This window comes from Gossypium arboreum, chromosome 11, assembly GCF_025698485.1.
Source record: "Gossypium arboreum isolate Shixiya-1 chromosome 11, ASM2569848v2, whole genome shotgun sequence".
Classification (NCBI taxonomy): Eukaryota; Viridiplantae; Streptophyta; class Magnoliopsida; order Malvales; family Malvaceae; genus Gossypium; species Gossypium arboreum.
Genome location: NC_069080.1, coordinates 13,521,145 through 13,541,689, shown reverse-complemented (window position 1 = coordinate 13,541,689; position 20,545 = coordinate 13,521,145). Strand labels below are relative to the sequence as shown.

The following is a 20,545-nucleotide window of genomic DNA, read 5'->3' as shown; positions in this document are numbered from 1 at the left end:
GTAACCGACTCCCGAACCCGTTTTCTCATATTTACGTAGGCCAAAATCGTTGTTTTAGGAAAAAGAAATATTTTATTAAAATATCAAAATTCTTAGGTGATCCGATCACACCTAAACAAAAAGGATTGGTGGCGACTCTGAATTTTCGTTTTCTTTTCAAAATATAAATTCGATTCCCCGATTTTCTTGTAAAATATGAAAGATGGTTTCGACAATTATTTTATTGTTATGAATGATAAAATAATTTTCTTAAAGTTGTGATTCCTAAAAATTTATTTGTAATTTAATTTGTTTTCGGGATGTATATTTTAAACCGAAGACTATTATCTCTATGTAGGATTTTAATTTTATTAGAGCTGAAAGTGAATATAAAAATTTTTGTAAAATTATTTTTCTACGAACCCCGAGAATCAAAACAACAAAACACGAACCTGAACTAGGGGTAGCCGATAGTTAACTATCATTTAGGTGCAATTTATCCAAAGTTTTCTAACTTGTCCTAGTATTATTCTTACAATTTTACACATATTTATTTTAACATTCCAATCTCTTGTAACTCTGTTTTAAACGCATTTTTTCCATGGAATCTTTTGACATTAATACTGAATTGGATAAACTATACTTGTAATTACTTAATTATTGGTAAGTTTCTTTTTAGTCATCTAACTATAAAAATTATAAAATAATCACTCAATTATTTAATTTTTTGGTCACTAGCTGTTAAATGGATGATGAAAAGATGATATGGAAGTTTTAAAATTGACACAATAATAATTTTAACCTTTAATGTTTACACATTCGACAATTAAGTCTTGATTCTAAAAAAATTAACCCTCAATGTTTATATATTGTGTAATTTGAACTTTTTTGTAATTTTATTTTTCTTTGCGACTCTTTTACTTAAAATGCTAAAAAGAAATCTATCAACCAAATTTTATTAGAAATATACCAAAAATAAAAATACATAAAATTTAGGATAATAATTTTCATATTTTCTCATTCTTTTTAATTTAATACTCAATGTTACAAATAAAGTGAAATTATAAAAAAATACACAATGTGAAATTATTGAAAGTTATTTTTTAAAATTAAGACTAAATTAACATAATGTACAAATGTCAATTTTCAAAGTTAACAAGTTATCCTCTCATTAATAATTTATCTAAATAAAAAGATAAATTCAAATAATTAAATGACGAAAAGAGAGAACAATTAAATCGTCATTTTATAACTTTTTAGGATGAAAAAATTAGACTAGCAGTTACCCTACTAAGTTGCCCAAAATGCTAATAAGGCCCTGGCAATAAGCAGAAAGACTGAATCAATGAACAAAAACTTTAGCTTTAATTTATCTTGTCACTACAGGGACAGAATTCTAAAACTAAAATTTCTTATTAACATCTGCTGTTTGGGCGTCAAATTTGATATTGCAAAAAGCAAATAGACAAGATTTTTTTTTCAATAATAAAGATGGACATGATTTCAATTACATAGATTCAAGCAAAATCAGAAGAAAAGGAGGTTGTGGAATCATGGTTCTATTCGCCCCCCACATGAATAATTGACGGTGCAGGTATCATCAACGACAACGGTGTACTGATGTTTAGGCCTAGAAAGGAAGGTGGGCAAGTGAACCAGAACGTCGCATACACACTCAGTGTCCACCTGCTTCAGCCATTGACAACAGTAACTTTGCATTTCCGTCTCACGGTGCCCGTGCCTGCGCCTATGCTTGCGACTGCGACGGCGGCTGTTACTGCGGCTGCGGCTGCGGCTATGGTTGCGATTGCGAGGAGGTGGTGGTGAGAAGGGGGTTAATGGCAGCGCCGCACACGCATAGTTGACCAGGGAAAATTGTGAAGCACAAAGTGGACGGGGTGGGGCCATCAGCTGTGGCCTTTGTGGCAGTTTAACAGGCATGGCTACGAAAAACAATGAAAAGAGACATATTATTGCAACCTCCACCTTTCTCATTCTATATCTCAATCTTTATTTTATTAATTATTAAATTTAGGTAATATGAAGTAAAATAGATGGGATTTTGGTATATGAACATGTTTTGTATAGGTTCAATTTATACTGGGGTTCATTCATAAACTTTCTGCTTTCTTTGTTGGATTGAAAATTCAGCGGAGGCAAAAAGAATATGAAATCATGCATGGCCAAGAGAATGAGCGAATGGGGGCTCTTGAGGTTTTCTCAATTGGGTTTATTTATTCTTTTTGCTTCCATTCATTTAGTGTGGTAAGACTTTGTTATTATGCTAAACTAGATCATTCCTCCAGGAAAATTACAAACAGCATGCAATTTGGCTGGTTGTGGCCTTCCATGACAATAGGACAAACTTTTTTGTTTTTGATATTTCAAGGGCAATTACAACTTTGCTATGCTAACTGTAAACGTGAGTACTTGGGGACCCGACAACGTTGTTAAAGACAGTAGTACATTGGTGATAATGAAATGCTTTGGCATTTTGATTCCATGCTGAAACGAGTAAGGCCTATGATCCAAGCTAGGTTAACTTGCACACAAAGGCTCAAATTGTAACTAAAATTTTCAAATTCCTACCAACCCACATGCGATGTGATGTAAAGACCCAAAAGAAGGAACCCCCAGTAAAGCTGAGTTCTGGGCTTCTGCCCGTTGAACAGCGACAGCAATAAAAAGCTGAGGTGGCAGATGAATTTACCTTGAATTAAAATTTAAAACTTCCTTGTTTTTTTATCAAATTAAAACCAAAAAATAACTGAAATAGAACAACCCTCCTTAGATCCACTCACCCTTTCATTTCGCAGAACACCACCTGCGGAGGCCATGCCAGTCGTTGGTCGTCGCTCACCATCAGAGGTTTCTTCCATCCAACGATTCTAGGACCCCTTGCAATACTAGCCACTGCTGTATTCACAGCTTTGCAAATATCCAGAGGAAATCTTTTTGCATGAGCCAGAGCATGTGTCGTCGACATCAATTGGCCCTGAAAAACACATTTTTTGCGACATTTCCAAGGAAGAAAAAATAACCTCCCCCCATGGAATTTGAAAATTCAAGATAATAGTTTACTTCAAGTTTTCCATAAGCCATGTTTCAAAATATGAATTGAAAAAGTCAGGCGGTACTTGAGATTAAATTTGTAGCGAAGTCCAAATTTCGTTTTTCGTGGAACACCCTCGAAGAAAATGATTGATAGATTCAAGGTGAAAATCCCAACAATAACAAGAGGCGTTAACTACATTTGTACTTGATTCATATTTAGACGATTTAGCCAAGCAAGCCATATGAAGAAAGAATGCGCTCCAGAAAACTTAGCCACCCTATCCAATCGGACTTAATGTCACTATTGCTATAGAAACTCATTTGCCCGCATATAATAGGCTGATCCCACTAAGAATCTACCAAAACCCTCCGACCCCCAACAACTAATATCCATAACAGCCTCTCTATTCACACAAGGGATTGGCACCGTCACTATTTCGCTCTTTATATATGTCGATAGCTCACTCAACATATCCTCCATCAACCACAAGCCCTCAATAAAAGATATAATCTCATATCTGATCATTAACACAATGTACCAATTTGAGATAATTTTAAAAAATTAAATATTTATAAATAATACAAAATTAATAAAATAATAACTTTTAAAATTATATAAAAAGTATTATTCGTTATAAAAAATCAACAAAAATACTTATAAAAGTGTTTATGATATTTGAATATTATTAAAACTAATATTATCTAATTTTGAAGACTCGATGCTTGGTCATTCAAAACTTGATCAGTCACATGTTTAAACACGTGATCAATCAAGATTTTAGGACAATTTGATGTATTTATTTGTTGGCTTATATGATTTGGGCCTTAAAAACTATTTTCTCCACAAGCAAATGAGTTTCAAAATGTATTTTATTTTGCCCAAAAAATAGTGGTAAGTTTTGGATAATTGGAAGAACTATGAAATCAACATGTCTTATCTTATCTTTATCTATTAAGCTATTTATTTAGTGATTTTAGCTGCTAATTTTACTTTATGAAGACTGCTTAAACAATACATATTTGGGTGTGTGTTTAGAGTGCTTTTGGCTTTTGCACTTTCACTCTTTTGTTAGGGAGTTTATATTTGATGTATATGAGATTTTTTAGGTGAGTGATTTATAATAATTAGAGTAAGGTTAATTGAGTTTTAACTAATAGATGATTTGAAAATTTGTTAAATAAGAATCATTCATTGAACGAGGCTCTAAATCCAAATTACATTAATAAATTTCTTGTGTTTTTTTCTTTCATTTTCTTATTTTCCTTATTGCTTGTGTTCTGTTCGAATACATGTGCAAACATTTGTTTGAATAGTCATTGTCTGAACATTTAACTAAACATCTGTTTAAACATCAAATTGGACATAGAGCAAACTGAGTTTCTTAAATGTGTTTACAAAAAAAAAAAAATTGAAGTTACAAGAATTTGTCAAAGTCGAGGTAAATATATGCATTTGCAGTAGAAATAAAATTTCATATAAGCAAAGTCTTTATAAATTTGATTTTTTTCTCTTTATCTAACAAATTGAGCATTAGTTTTACTGAGGAATGTTGGAACTTTTTAGGGAGAAGTCTACAAAGTGTTGTTCATTTGGAGTTGACGGACCCGAACATATTCGATATCGTCTCCATGAAAGTTTTGTCTCCCAACTTTGCTAAGAGCTTAGATTTTTGAAAACGTGACAATATCGACATGAAAGCAATATCACCTCACCTATCAAGGAAATCTCATATTTGTATTTAGTTGGATTTGAACCCATACATACTATACTACTACTTGGGCTAACCCGAGTGGTAGCATTCTCACCCAATTGTGCCCTATAAACTAGAAGGCAATGGGTACGAGAATAGCCACGTGTAACACACATTTTTTGTCTTATTAGGCACCCAACGAGTGCTCTTGCTATGCGAGCCGGTCACTAAGGAGACAAAACCTCCAACAAGAACAATATCGAACGTTGAGGGATTCATTGGCTCCTGATGGACTACACTTCACAAAATTCTCTCAACAAAGTTGGCCTCTCCTTAATTAAAGAAAAAAAAAGTTTATTTTTTGTTGAGAGATTTTCAAATACTCCTTATAGATAAGTTATCGGATCTTCAATGTATTTAATATTGTCTACTATGGGAATTTCATCTTCTTACTTTGTCAAGAACCGAAATCCTGAAATAATGATGGCAAGTCACAAAGTAAGAGCAACTTACCTAAGTGGCAGCATATTCTCCTAATAATAGGGCGTGGTTTCAAATCTCACCAGATGCTTGCTGGGTGAGAAATTCCCACCTACCGCTTTCCAATCATGTAGCCTCTTAATAGTGTGGAGTCAAAATTTCCTGAACAATATTAATTCAATGAAAGGTCCATTAATGTTGATCAAACAACACTTAAATTTCTTTTAACGAAATCGGCCTTACCCTCAAACAATTTTCTTCTGGTTTATGTAATTCTACGATCATACCAATATTTTACTAATTGTATGTTGAAGAATATTGAACTCAACAGCTAAACGAAAAGTTACAAGTGTATTTATATACAGTATGCTACTGCTATCAGCTAACTAACTAATCTTTCTAACCTCTTAACTATTGTCAACAACTAACTGTATTTAGCAACAGATTAACTAACATTACTCCATTGTGTTTTGATCTTTAGGTTTAAGACAAATTGTGAAATGATGGTCGTCTTGCATGTAAATAATTCTTTTTCTCATTTTGCTAAAATTAAATTTGAATATTATACCTGTAGTCACAAAATTAACGATACCGAAACATCTTAGCTTCCATCACTTGTGGCTGCAGAGATAAACCAGTAGAATCTAATTTTCTATTATGCTTTTGAGTGATACAAGAAAGAGAAGTTTTTTGGAACAAAAATTAATTAAAAATCTATTTACAAAATTCAAGCAACAAGTCAACTTTTAACTTTTTCTTTTCGAACTCATGTTAACCACCCTACCAGACAATCCCTTCTTTATCTAAGGGAAAAAAAATACCCTCTCTCCTAATTGAAAATGTGATTGCATGATCTGAGTTTCTAAACTACACAATACCCACAGCACAAGGAGCATCTAAATCTTGCAGTGTAATTGAGAAGTGGATACAAGATTGAACTGCAATGGAAGTCAGTCATGCCAACAAAGAAGTAACACAGTACATCTCCATATAATATAAAGCCGTCCCCTCTGTTCTCTAATTTGCTTTGAACACCTTTGCCATGATCGACCTTTCATACTCCTCACTGGGAAGAAGCACCTCACTGATACTACTTCTTGAGTGTTATGTGCAAGTAATGTGAGATTTTCTTTTGAGTTTGAAAAGCTGTGAAAGAATTTGAAGCCCCTTTTATAAGAAGGAAAGCAGTTAAAGATATGAACATGTGGTGGCTGAGAAACGACTGCCCCCCCAAAGCTTGGGTCATCTCGTGCATTATGTCCTACTGTTTTTAAGGGAGCAGATAAGGTGGAGTTATTTAGCTTGTCTGCTTTCCAAACTCAAAATGATTTGTCATCAATTTCATGGAGGGTCATCTATGTCTCCCATGCATGCTTGTATACACCATCAATCCTATTCATGCTTTACCTTAACTTATCTTTACCTTTAGTCATGCACTTAACTCTTACCAATCATAGCACTGCGCACCAAACATAAAAGTTTGTAGTAGTTTTTGGTCTTCTTTTTTTTTTTTTTCAAAATGAAATAAGTCTCATTCCGCATTTAGGTTTTTTTTTTCTTTTAAATTATACCAAGACCACCAAGACAGACTAAATAAATAAACACAAGGATAATCAGGTGACTAAGTCCAAATAAATACCATATAAAAGCCATTGTTTAAAACATGGAATTTATTTCAACTTATATTTAAATCTCGATGAAGTAGGACCTAAAAAATTGATGAATGGTCCAACTATAAACCTGCTATTCTCCGGTGTCACGTGTGCAATGTCATCGCTAGGGCCAAGCTATAAATAGTGGTCATTGTCAATCAGACATGTGGGCCAACTGTGATTGCCGGCTTTAACGAACCAGTTGAAAGTAGGTTTTACATGCGCCTCATGTTTATTAAATTTAGTGTTCTGCTTTGTCCTGGTGGCCATAGCCAGTCGTTTTCGCTCCTCTCTGAGTCACTCTTTAACCTCAGCAGCAGCCTCACACACTCTCCTCCCATGTCACCCACAGAGTGAACTTGTAGGTCAGAGTAAGCCACAGTGTTAAAAGCAAGTGGATAGAACCATGCCACGTTTGTTCTTGGGAATGGAGATGACCGATGAGACCATATGCGGGTCCAGCTGCCCACGTGAGAGAGTGTCCCTTCTGTAGTAATTGTTTGGGGTAACAGATTTGAAAGAAAAAGGGGTACTGTTTAAACTTAAGGAAAATCAGAAGACACTGACAAATATGCAAATTCTTGCTGAATTCCATTGAGATGCAATGCAAACTATGCCCAAGGTGGACTAGTGGATGACGACGACATGCACACATGAGAAAGCCAAAAAAGAAGTCAAAAATGGTTGGAAGTATGAGAACGTTGGCAAACTAAATACAACTCACTGAAAAAAATCCAAACTGTCGGGCAGATTTTGTTGCATTGTTTATTGTTAGTGTGGGGATTCAGATGTAAGCAAAAACAAATTATAAAGGATTCATACATAGTCAATAAAAAATTATAAACACTTGCCAAGTAGTCAAAAGAAATGACTATACAAAACATTTGAACTAAATTCATATCTTAAAATAATCAAAACTTTATCTAAATATTAACCGGTTGCTCTTATTTTTTATTTTTTTTTTGTCTAAAACAGTTCTCAATTGGTGCTATTACCCATAGCGCAGTAAACAGATGTAAAGCAAAATGCATGGGGTACACGGTCAAACTTGGCTTGGAAAAGATATAAAAAATTCTAATAACCGAGACAACATGACAGCTGGGACAACCGAAAAGGGTGCCCTAAGAGAAAAATGTCGCCATGCAGTAACACTCTAGCGCCTTTTACAAAAGGGGATGTAGTCATGCGCGGCCAAGTACATAATGAGTATACCCATTAATTCTTCAGAAATGACCACATTGCCACCCTACTGAATTAGCCACTGCTCTATAATCTCAAATTATCAAACCAATAAATCATAACTAATCCTCGAAAAGAATAATATTATTTCCTATCAAGCGCACCACCACAAACTATATCATAAAATCAATGTTAAAAGCATAACTCAAACAAGTTATTATGATCCTATTTTATTTATAGTTAAAATATAAAAAATCCTAATTTTTAGGTTAGAACTTAAAAACTCTTTCCTACATATATATAAAAACAGTGTTCAGTTCAAAAACAAGAAGCATACAACTAGATTCATCCACTGACACTCTGCCTGCCTCCCACTGTACTAATAAAATAGCACTGTTTACAGCCAAAGTATAGGGAAAAAAAGTTTTACAGGGAATGGCCCGATTAAAAAATTGCTAAAGGTCTTTAATTGGGGCGTTGATGGGAATAAATTATGCAAAAAGAAACAAAAATAAAATAAAATTTTGATACATGATGATAGCCTAACTCTCCCAATCTTACTGTCCTGCCCGGTGGTAGATTTTACATATTTACAAAACCAGTATCAGCAATGCCGACACGCTCATCTTCGGCTCAACTCATCCTATTATCTGTTCATTGCATGCAAAAACTCTCAACTGTTTTCAACATGCCGCAGAACCCATGCCAAAAGAAAGGAAAGGAGAAGGGGGGGGGGGGGAGGTATACCTATTCATAACAAGAAAACCAGTGAAAAAGAGAACTTTTGGATGACAAAATAAAACTATCACTAAAATATAACATACCAATTAAAGCAGCTGATTAAGTATCTGGTCATCGTGGCTGCCAAATGCAAGGAGCTGAAACACATAAAAGAGAATTCAAGTATCAGGCCCCATGTAAAACTAACTGAACACAGGGTATCTAGCAACAGCAAGTATGCAAATGCAAAATGATACACGCACCAACATACATATATATATTTACATATAATATATAAGCTCTGTCTCTAGCTTTTAAACCACAATCTCACAGGAGAAATGCAAAGCTCTTGATCCACTGGGAACCATACCTTCTGCAGGTGGTCTGCCAGGAAAAAAGTTCCGGTGATCCATTGGAGGGGGTCGGAAGCCCCATCCTTCATTTGGAAACCTTGTTGGCTCACAATGGGGCCCACCATAAGAACCATGGCCATGGCCATATGATGAATTAGCGTTATCAGCATACCAAGGTCCTGTTAGGAGAAAAAGAAAAAAACATACATAATCAGGTGTCATTAGACAGAACAAGGCATGATATCAGTAAACCAGAACAAAACATGATTCAAGAAACTTACCAGAGAATGGCGGCGGAGGATACCTCCAGCTCTCTCTAAGATCATTTGGTGCCAGTTTCATTCTCTCATGGCTGTTATAATAATTTGCACCATCAAAGTTCAGTGAAGAGTATCTGTCAGTGTATGGAGGAGGTGCATCCCTCATCAAATTCACATGTGGGCCTGAATTAACATATGCAAACTGATTTGTTGGTGCAGGATGAAGAGGTTGCGGAGGGTAGGGATTGTGAAAGCTAGGGCCATCAGGTTGTTGGATATTATTAACTGGAGGCACTGGGCAACTGTTGAAAGCAGTATTACAATCCGAAACCTGCATAACAGGAGGATTTCTAGGATCATGCCCATTATATGGGACTGCATTGGTGCACACTGTTGAATTGATTCTGGGTGCAACTGATGGTGGAACCAAAGATCTCAAATCATCTTGCCTGTTCTGCAAATATAATAAGAACACAACCACATGAATAATCTAATTCATTATTACCTTATCATCATTGTCATAACCATAATAAGAAACCAGTGCAAGGAACACAAACAAGGACCTACTTGTATACTTGTATGAACAGTTGAATCCACATTGTTTGTGTAGGGACCAGAAATAGGACGAGGGATGGGTGGAGGAAGAGGAGGCGGTGGAGGGGGTGGTGGAGGTGGAGGTGGAGGTGGTGATGATGGTAGTGGTGGTGATGACGGACGCACATCGTGAGGTAAAGGTGGGGCAAATGGCAGTGGAAAATGCTGATCACAATGCTCTTGCAAAGTTTGTGCAGTATTGATTGCAGCAGTGCCACCAGTTGAACTCATTTCAATCTCAGGAGCAACATCCTCCATTTCAAGTTCACCATCAACATCCTCCAAAATATGTCTGCGCTTTTCACTTGCAGGGTTTGCCTCTTGTTCGTCAGGAACTCCAGAATAGTGCTCTGGAGTGACAGCTTCAAAACTTTCTCCATCGGAATCACTACCCTCATCCTCCTCATTGAGCATTCGAGGCATACAAAATCCAGGGAGCTGAAAACTTGAGTTACTGAGGCAAGAAAAAACAAATCTCAGGAACAAAAATCTTTTAAACAAAAAGTAACCATAAGTTAAAGTGATCCTGAAATATAGACCTGCCATACTCATCAACAAGCATACCCTCCATGTCTCTAATAGGATCATCCAATGCTCTCTCTGTTCTAGCTGAACGACGAGAAAAGACAACACCAGAAGATGAAACACTAAGTGAATCAAGTTCTCGTATATGGTGCCGAACAACAGATTCTGGAAGGATTCTTCTTTCCAACCAAAGTCTCAAAACCTATATCAAAGAAAAAGGGTGAGAAACCAACAATCCAAATAAAATATAAAGAAAAAGAATACATCAAAGCCACCTACCTTTAAGCACTGCCGACGATTTTCCTGTGCATTAGGTCCAGGGGGTGCTGCAGCATTGAGTAGACGAGGGAGTGCTGCTTGAATAGCTGAAGGGTAGATATCACCAACATCACCTGGATACCAAATTTGGTAAGCACATAGCCATGACTTACAGACCAAACACCTAACATGCTGCTAAATTATAAAAATACAAATAATACCTTTTAAACCCCGGGAGCATTGAGTAATGGAATCCACAAGAAAGAACAAATCCACCCTTCTGTGTAAGCTTGACTCTCTCTCCAAATTTCGAGCAATAATTTCCACAACCTAGGTTAAAAGGAAGAACCAATGCATTCCAAATAAAAAATAAGAACTTTTTTTATAACAGTATATCATCTGTACATACTTTTAGCAAACATGCTCTCTTAGTATTCAGCATATACACTATTAGTCTAAAAAGAAATCCTAAAAGGGGAATGAATAAATAATGTTCATGCCAAAGTTTATCTATGACGAATTTGAATTTAAAGTGCTAATAAGTAAAAATGCCTTTGATAACTTAAACAGTCTACAAAAAGCCTTTATCTACCTTAGCAGAAACACCAAATTTGGCACAATCAATTGCTATACGCGTTGCACGAGCAATGCTCTCCTTTGTCCTCGTTAAGATCACAAGCATATTTTCAAAAGACAACAGAACAGCTTGTGCTTCAGTGTAATTACTGCATTTATTGACAGATTTTGGTCTTTCAAAGGTCACAGAATCAGCTTTACCTTCATCATCAGCATTTGGAACACATAAAGCTTTGTTGAGACACAAGTGAACATTTGGACTACAATACCCATTGCTTGGAGCAATACTAGCACTCTCCGAGGTAGAAACATGACAAAGAGAAGCATTTGGAGAGACCCTAGCCGGAGAATCTACTCCATCAGCTGAACATGGACTTAACTGGACAACTGCAACATCCTTGTCTGAGTTGTCATCATGATTAAAACTAGAAGAAGTCTTCTGCCTCAATTCTGGTTGAAACTCTTCCTCAACCTCACACCTACATAAATAAGAGAAAATTCAGCAAATCAATAGCAGATAAGCGCTAAAGACACACACAAAGACACACAGAAAAAACAAAAAGAAAACTGAGAAAATAAAGCTAAACACCTTGGTGAACTAAATTCTTACAAGATTTACATTAATATTAGCATCAGGATTATTTATTTTGCTTAGAATAAGCTGTTGTCAAACTCCAAATTCTGCAAATTAACAGCAGAACACTCTCATGATTGTAGGATCAAATTAGGCTGCTAATGTGAAATTTTATGGCATACTTTTAGAACAAAAAATTCTCTATTATTTTACTTTCTCAATATAGTTCACATAATAACTGTGATAAAAGCAAGGTAAATATGCTTACATGATGTTGACTAAGCTGCTATCATTAATTTGGGACTTCAGTGGCTCACTTTTGGAGTCATCCTGAGGTGAAACTTTACAAGTTTTCCCAGTCACTGTAACAGGATCAAAACTCATCTCAGCATGTTCTGAAGTATTAAACCGTTCATCAAGATTTTCAGCCCTGGAATTGCTCAAGCCAGCAGGTTCAGCATCCAAATCATCATTTGAAGGGAACTTTTCATATAAAGAACCACAGTTAGATCTGAAACTAGCTTGGCATTCCTCAGGATTAGGGGATGAATGTTCTAAACATTCGCCCTTATGAGTATTACAGCTAACAGGGTTCATAGGCTCCACAAAGACATCCTCGTGTAATTCATGCTTTTGATTCTTAGGACTCTTCACAGGTTGACAGCAAACAAGTGGTTCCACAGAAGATTTGACAAACTTATCTGAAGGCATTGAATTTGATATGAAAAAGATGCCAGAATCACTATGAGCAATCAAATCCCTGCTGTGTTGCTCCAACCCACTAGCTTCTTTGTCCTCAACAGTTACATGAGAACTCATTAGAGAATCATGACTTTCACCATCTAATATTTTCATGGTTGTAGAAAGTTCAGCAATTGCCTGATTTTCATCAGCAGCATTAGCTGACATAGCTTCCAAAGCACGATGGAGGCGTTTGGATGGAGGCAAGGCAGCTTCACCACCTGCCAAACACCCCAACTGATTTCTCAAAACTTTCGAAGATTCCGGCCCAGTCCCTCGAACTTCAGTGTCACCCTTTGAAGGTGATACATTAACCAAAGCATCCTTCAACAACAAAGAGTCTCTCTCAGTAGCAGAATCATTGTGACTGCTTGATGGACTCATCTGCTGCAATAAATTGACAGTGCCTTCATTAATACGCTTTTCTTCTATTGGTGAAGAATTAACGATCTCATCAGCAGCTAACAGTTTACCCAAGCGAACCCTTGCTCTTTTTGACAAGGGTAGGTGCTCATCTCCATCATCTTTGGAATATGTGTCATTTATATTTTCACAAGTATTCTGCAAATTTTGTCTAGTATTACTGATTCCTAAATCCAGATCTGCTTCTGCAAGAGGCTCAGCAGAATCAATGTTCACCCTCTTTCTAAATGGTTTCCTTTTTCTCTTAATGACAACAGCCTTTATTTGGAAATCAAGCCCTTTGCTCAACTCAGCATCTCCCTCCAAACACTCAACAACAGTCTCAGAGTCTTCAGGTTTACAACTACAATCCATAGAGCTACCCTCATTGAAACTACCAGCATCAGAATCAACAGTAGCAATGTCAGAGCCATTGTCATCAATTCTACCATTCAGCATTAACACAGATAAGTCCACATCATCACTCTCAGATGCATCTGTAGACTTCTTGACTTGTTTATTCTTCCTTTGGGACCCATTCTGGATCACATTTGTTGCTACATCAGAGACACTCCTAACATCATTAGACGACATCATAAAGTTCTGGAATCTAGAGGATTCCACCTTTGTTGAGCTTCTACCTCTTCGAACTGGTGATGTCTTCTGCTGTCCAATAGATTTTTGAGATCGTACACTTTCAGATCTTTTTCTTGATGAGTATGTGGTCAAAACAGGTTCTTCTTTAACCGGAAATGCATCTGAAGGTTGTTCTGAGACAGATTCTTTTTCATGCAGAGCATCTATTCTTGCATCAGCTTGAGCAATCTCAGTTGCCTCGCAAGTGTCAGTCAGATCCTTTGACACAGATGAGTCCCCTGAGTTCCCACAATTTGCCTGAGTAACTCCATCAGCAGAATTATAGTTATCAACTTGATCCAGCTTCTTTGAGTTCTCATAACTGTCAATAATTTCCTTGACTGCGCGAACAAAATCTGCACCTCCCTGACGTTTGGTCAAAAGAGATTGTTTCTTCTCTTCTGTAAATGCTTCAACGTCAGCAGGATTACAGAATGCTCTGCATGAAAGATACCCATAAGTGAACTAACAGAATGCAAAATAAGCTAAGTTAAATTATATTTGGAGAGGAAAAGAATAGACATAGTTACAACCACCAACAGACAATCATCCACATAAAAAAAAAAATGTAAAAGATGTTTACAGTAATTTTATATAGTAACTATCAGAACTTCCTATTAAAATTATAGGTTCTACAATAATTCCATGAATCTAATCCCAAGGGCAGCCCACACACAGTTATTTAGATAAGAAATTAGGACAACATTCTCATCATACATACAGGTGCTGCTACACATTAAAAGGAAGCATTTGTCTCCTTTCCCTGACCATTTTCATTTATTTAACAGGTTATACAGAACATCCACATCCAGAATTACACTGATGAAATATCATTAGTTCTAATAAAGTTACAGCACAGCTGATTGATATACCAATGAACTTCAAAACCCAAGTTATCAAATAACTCCTTAAATCTTTGCTGGTCTTTAGAGATTCTGAATTTGAAGACTAAATCTTCCTATATATCAGCATCACCAAATAACTATTGAGATTTTCCAAAATCTAAAAAAAATACCAGGAATGTTTCCAGCTTTCCTAACATGTCTCTATTATGTACAAAAAAATACCAGAAATGTCACAACCACATACAGGAAAGATAAATTAGAATGATAGCATCCAACTAAGCATACATCATGCCTTTACTTGTGAGTCTCCAAAAAGCCCATTTCAGAACATAACTCTCTACACCTTGAAAACCATCTATCAGTTCTCTGAATGAGAACTGTAAACCTATTATCAGGTTAACTGCTATAAGATAAAGTGGAAGGACAAAAGACAATCCAAATAAAGTATAGAGCAGGCATTAGATAACAACAAAGAAAATATCTAATCTACAATCTGAAAAAGACAGCTCATGTCACTGCAAGGATACCAAGGCCTTAATAAGACTCAATTTTAATATCATCCAATGAATGTACAACAGCTTTCAACAACCCAATCCATGAATCAATAATTGAACATTACAATAAGGAGTTTCAACTTTATGTCTAGACGAAGCAATGCTCCAGTGAACAGTATTTGACATTACTTTTAAGAATACCAACAAATGAAAGGTTTACCAACCAACATAACACAACATAATATAAAACAGAAATTTGAAATTGCATCCATTGCATGAATAAAAGAAGCCACCTACGGAATGAGGTAACTGATTAATGCAAGAGAAAGCAAAGGAAACAGTTGAAGCAACAGTGAACAGTGAGGAAGTAGCTTTTCCATTCTTGGAATGATTTAAAGAGATTTGTTCGATAGCTGTTCAGGAGCACCTCTTGATAATGAAGTTTTCAGTAAGCAACAACACTTATTATGGAAAAAGCTCACTAGTCATACAGTTGATTAATAAAAAATTAAGGTAATTTAATCGATAAAATGTAATATAATAAACAAATGTTAAGTTTCCTCAACTAATAATAATAGACAAACTCACTTATAATAAATTAATTAATTAATATTGTTAAATGCTAATTGAGGGAATATATGGAAAAAAACTGGAGAGTTTAATTCATTAGTACTTATTATTTATTTGTCTTAGTTTTAATAAAAATGGATCAAAGTCATTAAGAATGAGGGTAAATTTGTCACAAATCTTTCGTCATCAAAGTAATATAAGATTGGTATTAAGATTACCCCTTATATTATTGAATCTTGGCACTGTTGGTAATAATATTACCAGCTCAAGGTAATGTTGTTGAACCAAACAAGGTTATATGATTGCAAAATACAAGATGGCCACTGGTAATCATACATTTCATGATCCAAACGACCCCCAAGAGAGATGACCTTTTTTCTTTACCTCATCAAGATTCAACACTTGACAAATTCAAGTTTCCAGTTTGATTAGTTTCTTACACAAATTTATCTTTGGAATAATACAAACAAATCACCACTTAGTAGACCAAATTCCACCATACAATCATCCTACCACTGAGCTTTGTTTTCTTTATGTTATATCAATGCCATGCTTCCAAGCTAATGATCTGTCCAGAAATGTTTCTAAGTTTCTTATATCACAATTAGCTGCCATATCCTCGCCATGCTTTCATGTACTTTGACGTCTACTTAGTACAGTGAAAAAAATGGAAGGGTCAATAGAGGTGGGTAGAAGAATGGAAGGAAATAAATTTTGAATATACTTGGTAGGAGAGAGAAGTGAAAGGAAATAAAATAGGAATTCAGCTTGATGCATAAAAACAAATCATTCCGAATCCGAAAAATGAGAGAAAAATCATAGAAATGCTAGTCAGCCAGTCAGGTGTGCACATGTACAAGATTACTCATTATTATTTCAATATATCTTTTTAAATTATAAAAAGGGGTGAACAACATCTCTCATTTTTTTAACTCTACCTAACAATGGCTAGGAAGAAATTAAATTTTTCTTTTCACTTTTCCATCTTTGCTAGCATGCTATGGAAAATATCTTGTTTCTCTTCACATTTCGCTCCCATTTTTCTATCCACTCAACAAAAAAAGCCTTAATTTGTAATGCCATGGACTGCCTTAAATTATCAGTACTAATGAATAAATTGTTTTGCAAGAAAAGAAATGGTGAAAAACTGCAATGCCGAATTCCACACCTTCTAGACACTATAATATCTGCTTAGATCACAACCTTAACATAATATTTTATATGAGAACTAAATATGCAGAAACAATAAAATATTAAAATAGCCAACAACATAAGAGGAGAGGATAGTTCAAATCCTCAAAATATGTAGAGCAAACCCTAAACCCAAAAACCCTAAAACCATAAACCCTAAACCCAGTCAAAACCCCAAGACAAATTAATCCCTACCAGGTTTATAGAATTAGTGATTTAACAAATATCATTAAACAAATTCTGCTTTTTGGGGTAATGAAGAGCTTCTGGTAAGGACTTCTTTATGATGAAAAGAAAACAAAGCATGAGATGTGAAGAATATATAAGCTTCCATAATTGCAAATCTTTTAAAGTGCGCCATCAACAAGTCTAGACATCTTCCTGTCCTAAACTACAAATTAATGCACAAAAAGAGTCCCATTTAAAATGTTCTAATTTTGCATTCAAGAACCCATATCTGGCGGCATAAATAAGCACACATTACTAGATCATAAACATTCAATTTAAAGATGCATATGATTCAAAATATACCTCATAGCTTTACATATGGGCAACGAAGAGAGGAAACTAATTCATTCATCTCCAAATGGGTAGCCTTTCCTTGGTGACAATAAAACATCGCCACCGGTGATATGGGTTAGGTGGTTAGCTTTCTGGGGAAAAAATATTACTAAACAATGGATTCTTCATCATATAAATATACTGACGAAAAGGAAATTAAAATAATAATGGTGATAATACACTATAGTTGAAAAGATAATCTAAAAAATAATAGCTAAATAGTGGGAGTGCGGAACTGTTTCACCAACAATCGTAATTATGACAATTGGAGTGTTGTCCAGGACGCAAGGAGCACTCTAGACTCTAGAACCGTTATATTGCCTCAGGCACAAAGCGCAGAAAAAGTGCTAGCCTCAGTGAAGTGAAGTGCAATACGTATAAGTGTGAGATTTTACAAGTCTGTGTATAAATTATAAAGCTTAAGATATACAGTAAATTCTAAAATGTGGTTCAGTTTTTCTAAAAAACATGCAATTTCTGTGACTGGTCAATATGAATGATTTCCTTGCAGTCATTGTTTGTAGTTGAATGCCCAAATATTGAGAAGTATAGAGTTTAAGATTATCTTTCTTACTAGTAACGGTATTTCAAATGAAAACAGTGAAAAATAGAAAAAAAATTAAAGAGAAATTTAATCAGACTGGCTTTTTATATTTTTTATTATTCCTATACAATAAAATGGGTCAGGCCGGACCAGCCCAAGGTTGAAAAATATAAACTCAATCCTGGCACATGAACACCTCTAGTTGTCAATATAGTTCAATAAATCATCTAGAAATAGAATGCCAAATGCTTCTACACTTCAAGAACATCCTAAACCCAAATTATCTCACCATTGTGATGATAAAAACATATAGATCAATAAATCTAGACAATATGCAACAAGGACAGATCCAATCTAAATCATATTTGCTGGGGAGTACTCAAACAACACAAGCCCATAAAACAATTTTACAAGATTACATTCATGTCAACAAGAAAAACCAAAAACTGAGAACGCAAAGTTTCAACTTGTCATGACTTAAAAACAAGTTTCATAGAATAACAAAATGGGGCAAAATAGAGGTAGGAAAAACAAATCAAAAGGATAAATTGCAAAAAATAAAAAATTCAAATGCACACTTACATTTGCTGTGTTCCAAAAAAGTAAACCATAACTTTCTTCCAATTAGATGAATAGCCCCACTTCTCAGGCTCACTTACCTGCCACAAGCAATCAAAAACATAAGCCTAAAGGTGCATTCGGTTCCCCAAATGCTACATTACACCCTGAAATAATAAGATTACACTGTTTTGATTTTCAATATTCCAGCCACCCCATAATCTCACATTCACAAATAATATCAAGATGCCCAAATTCAGGGTGTAATCTCCACTCATTCCTGAAGTTACAAGCATAAGCTTAATTTTGGACCAATTTCCCTTGGTTTTTTTTTGTTTTAATCAATTTTGTCCCTTTTTTTCCAAATAAAAGCTAGATATGAATCAAAAATAATTTCTAACATTTCTAATTTAGATATGAAAAAAATAGTACTGAGAAATCAAAAGTAAAGAAGTTAGATATGAAGAAGAATAATAATAAATAATAAATCTTACAGGACAAAAGATTAGTCTGTCGCCTCTCTAAGCAATTTCCAGCAGAACTGAGAAACCAAGGATTCATTTTCCCTAAAATCTATTTTAAAAATAAAACTAGCGAAAAGATTTCTAATTTAATTTTCTAAGATATGCATTCAAGTTTGTAACTAACAAACACTTCAATCCCCTTTGGATTCGCGAAAAGCAACTTCAGAACATAGTTAAATATTAATCAGTAAAACAAAAAAGAAACCCGCCAAAGAATTCCTCCTGACTAATGCACTATTAACACATAAACATACACTAAATAGAAGAATTGATCATGCCACTTAATCATCAAAAGAAAAGAACATTAAAACTCACATGCAACCACAAACCTAAGGCAATAACATATTTCCAGCATAACAGAGATTTAAAACAGGAGAAAATAGAAGATAGTGATACAAGTCTTGGCATACCGTAGCAGGCCAAGCAGGGAAACCTTTGACTTTAGCGAGGACAAGATCGCCGACTTTCCATTGGCGGCGAGCGGCAGCCGCAGCAGCCGCCTTACTGGCGCCTTTCCTTCGGCTGGGCGCCATCAGAGTATATATTAAACAATTATCCCAAACTCAAAAGCACGGAAAAATCGTCCTAAAGGCATAATACTTTGGCACTCTCTAAGGTTCCGGAGCAGCAATTTTGCACAAATTATGAAGGCGCTTGAAACGCCCACCTCGATTCAAAAGTGAGTGAGCAACTCAAGTCTCTTACTCTGTTAAAAGAAGAAAAACCCTAATTTTTGGGGGTTTGAGAGAGTTTTTTACTTTTTTTCTTTTTTTTGGTTTCGAAATAGAAAGATTATCACTGAAGAGAATATGCGCAAGGCAAAAAGATAATTGAAAATGGAGCGGTGGGGGACTGCTAAAGTACACGGGCGGGGTGTAGGATAAGTACAGTAAGAAAGAATAAGGTCAAATTTTGTTATTAGTCCCTGTACTCTGCATAAGTTGTGGACTTAGTCACTATAATTTGCTCAATTTTAGTCTTTGTACTTTTCAAATTGGTTAATTTTGGTCCCTTCAGTTTTTCAATTTTAAAATTTTAGTCCTAACCAAATGATAGTAGTTAAACTTGTTTGATTAAATTTTGCTATTAGTCTTGCAATAGGCGTAAAATTGTAGGTTAAATTTATATTCTCCAATTGAATCATTGAGTAGTTATATTTTTGAATTTTGAAATTTTAGTTTTAATGCAAGCTATAGTTGTTAAATCCATTAACTAATTTTTTTAGTTATATGTTGAAATAATAAGTTAACATGGCATTATAAATGTGATAACAAGTTTGATGTATCAAATTTTAAAAATAGTAAAATTTAATGAATTTAATAAGTATTACTTAATTAGGACTAAGATTTTAAATTTTGAAAAGTACATAAATTAAAAATAATCGAATTAAAATACAATAATTAAATCCATAACTTGCATAATAAGAAAATACTAAACATTGACATAATGAAAAGTGATTCCCATAATAATTAGAGGAAAGTTACTTTGTCATGTAGATGAAAAGCAAAAATAATTGCTAAGACAAAACTAGTCTTTCGTGTTTAGAGTATTAACTTATTAACCATAATAAATAATTAATAATAA

The 20,545-nt window shown here is 34.9% G+C and overlaps 3 protein-coding genes and 1 long non-coding RNA gene across 6 annotated transcripts; all 4 read right to left on the bottom strand.

The window, feature by feature from the left end:
- Positions 1–1,325: 1,325 nt before the first annotated feature.
- On the bottom strand, positions 1,326–2,224 carry LOC128283439 (uncharacterized). Its single transcript, XM_053020846.1, has one exon. The coding sequence runs from the start codon at positions 1,972–1,974 to the stop codon at positions 1,531–1,533; it is 444 nt and encodes a 147-aa protein (XP_052876806.1). The 5' UTR covers positions 1,975–2,224; the 3' UTR covers positions 1,326–1,530.
- A 182-nt stretch (positions 2,225–2,406) lies between these two features.
- Positions 2,407–3,312, bottom strand: LOC128283440 (uncharacterized). The gene is made up of 2 exons (XR_008273783.1): positions 2,781–3,312; positions 2,407–2,667 (listed from the first exon to the last, which is right to left on the bottom strand). It is a non-coding gene; the product is annotated as an uncharacterized LOC128283440 (long non-coding RNA).
- A 2,710-nt stretch (positions 3,313–6,022) lies between these two features.
- Positions 6,023–6,637, bottom strand: LOC128283834 (small polypeptide DEVIL 9). Its single transcript, XM_053021228.1, has 2 exons — positions 6,628–6,637; positions 6,023–6,510 (listed from the first exon to the last, which is right to left on the bottom strand). The coding sequence occupies exons 1-2, from the start codon at positions 6,635–6,637 to the stop codon at positions 6,155–6,157; spliced, it is 366 nt and encodes a 121-aa protein (XP_052877188.1). The 3' UTR covers positions 6,023–6,154.
- Positions 6,638–8,296: 1,659 nt separating this feature from the next.
- LOC108473515 (protein HUA2-LIKE 2-like) lies at positions 8,297–19,809 on the bottom strand. Of its 3 annotated transcripts, none has more exons than XM_017775121.2 (12): positions 19,372–19,809; positions 18,462–18,538; positions 12,164–14,113; positions 11,338–11,800; positions 10,967–11,075; positions 10,767–10,879; positions 10,502–10,689; positions 9,936–10,416; positions 9,390–9,822; positions 9,126–9,287; positions 8,860–8,913; positions 8,297–8,782 (listed from the first exon to the last, which is right to left on the bottom strand). In XM_017775121.2, the coding sequence occupies exons 1-11, from the start codon at positions 19,492–19,494 to the stop codon at positions 8,888–8,890; spliced, it is 4,125 nt and encodes a 1,374-aa protein (XP_017630610.2). In that variant the 5' UTR covers positions 19,495–19,809; the 3' UTR covers positions 8,297–8,782; positions 8,860–8,887. The 3 variants fall into 3 exon arrangements, with proteins under 3 accessions (XP_017630610.2, XP_017630611.2, XP_052876805.1); XM_017775122.2 differs by having other exon boundaries at positions 8,297–8,685; XM_053020845.1 differs by lacking the exons at positions 8,297–8,782; positions 8,860–8,913; positions 9,126–9,287 and having other exon boundaries at positions 9,679–9,817.
- Between the last annotated feature and the right edge of the window lie 736 nt (positions 19,810–20,545).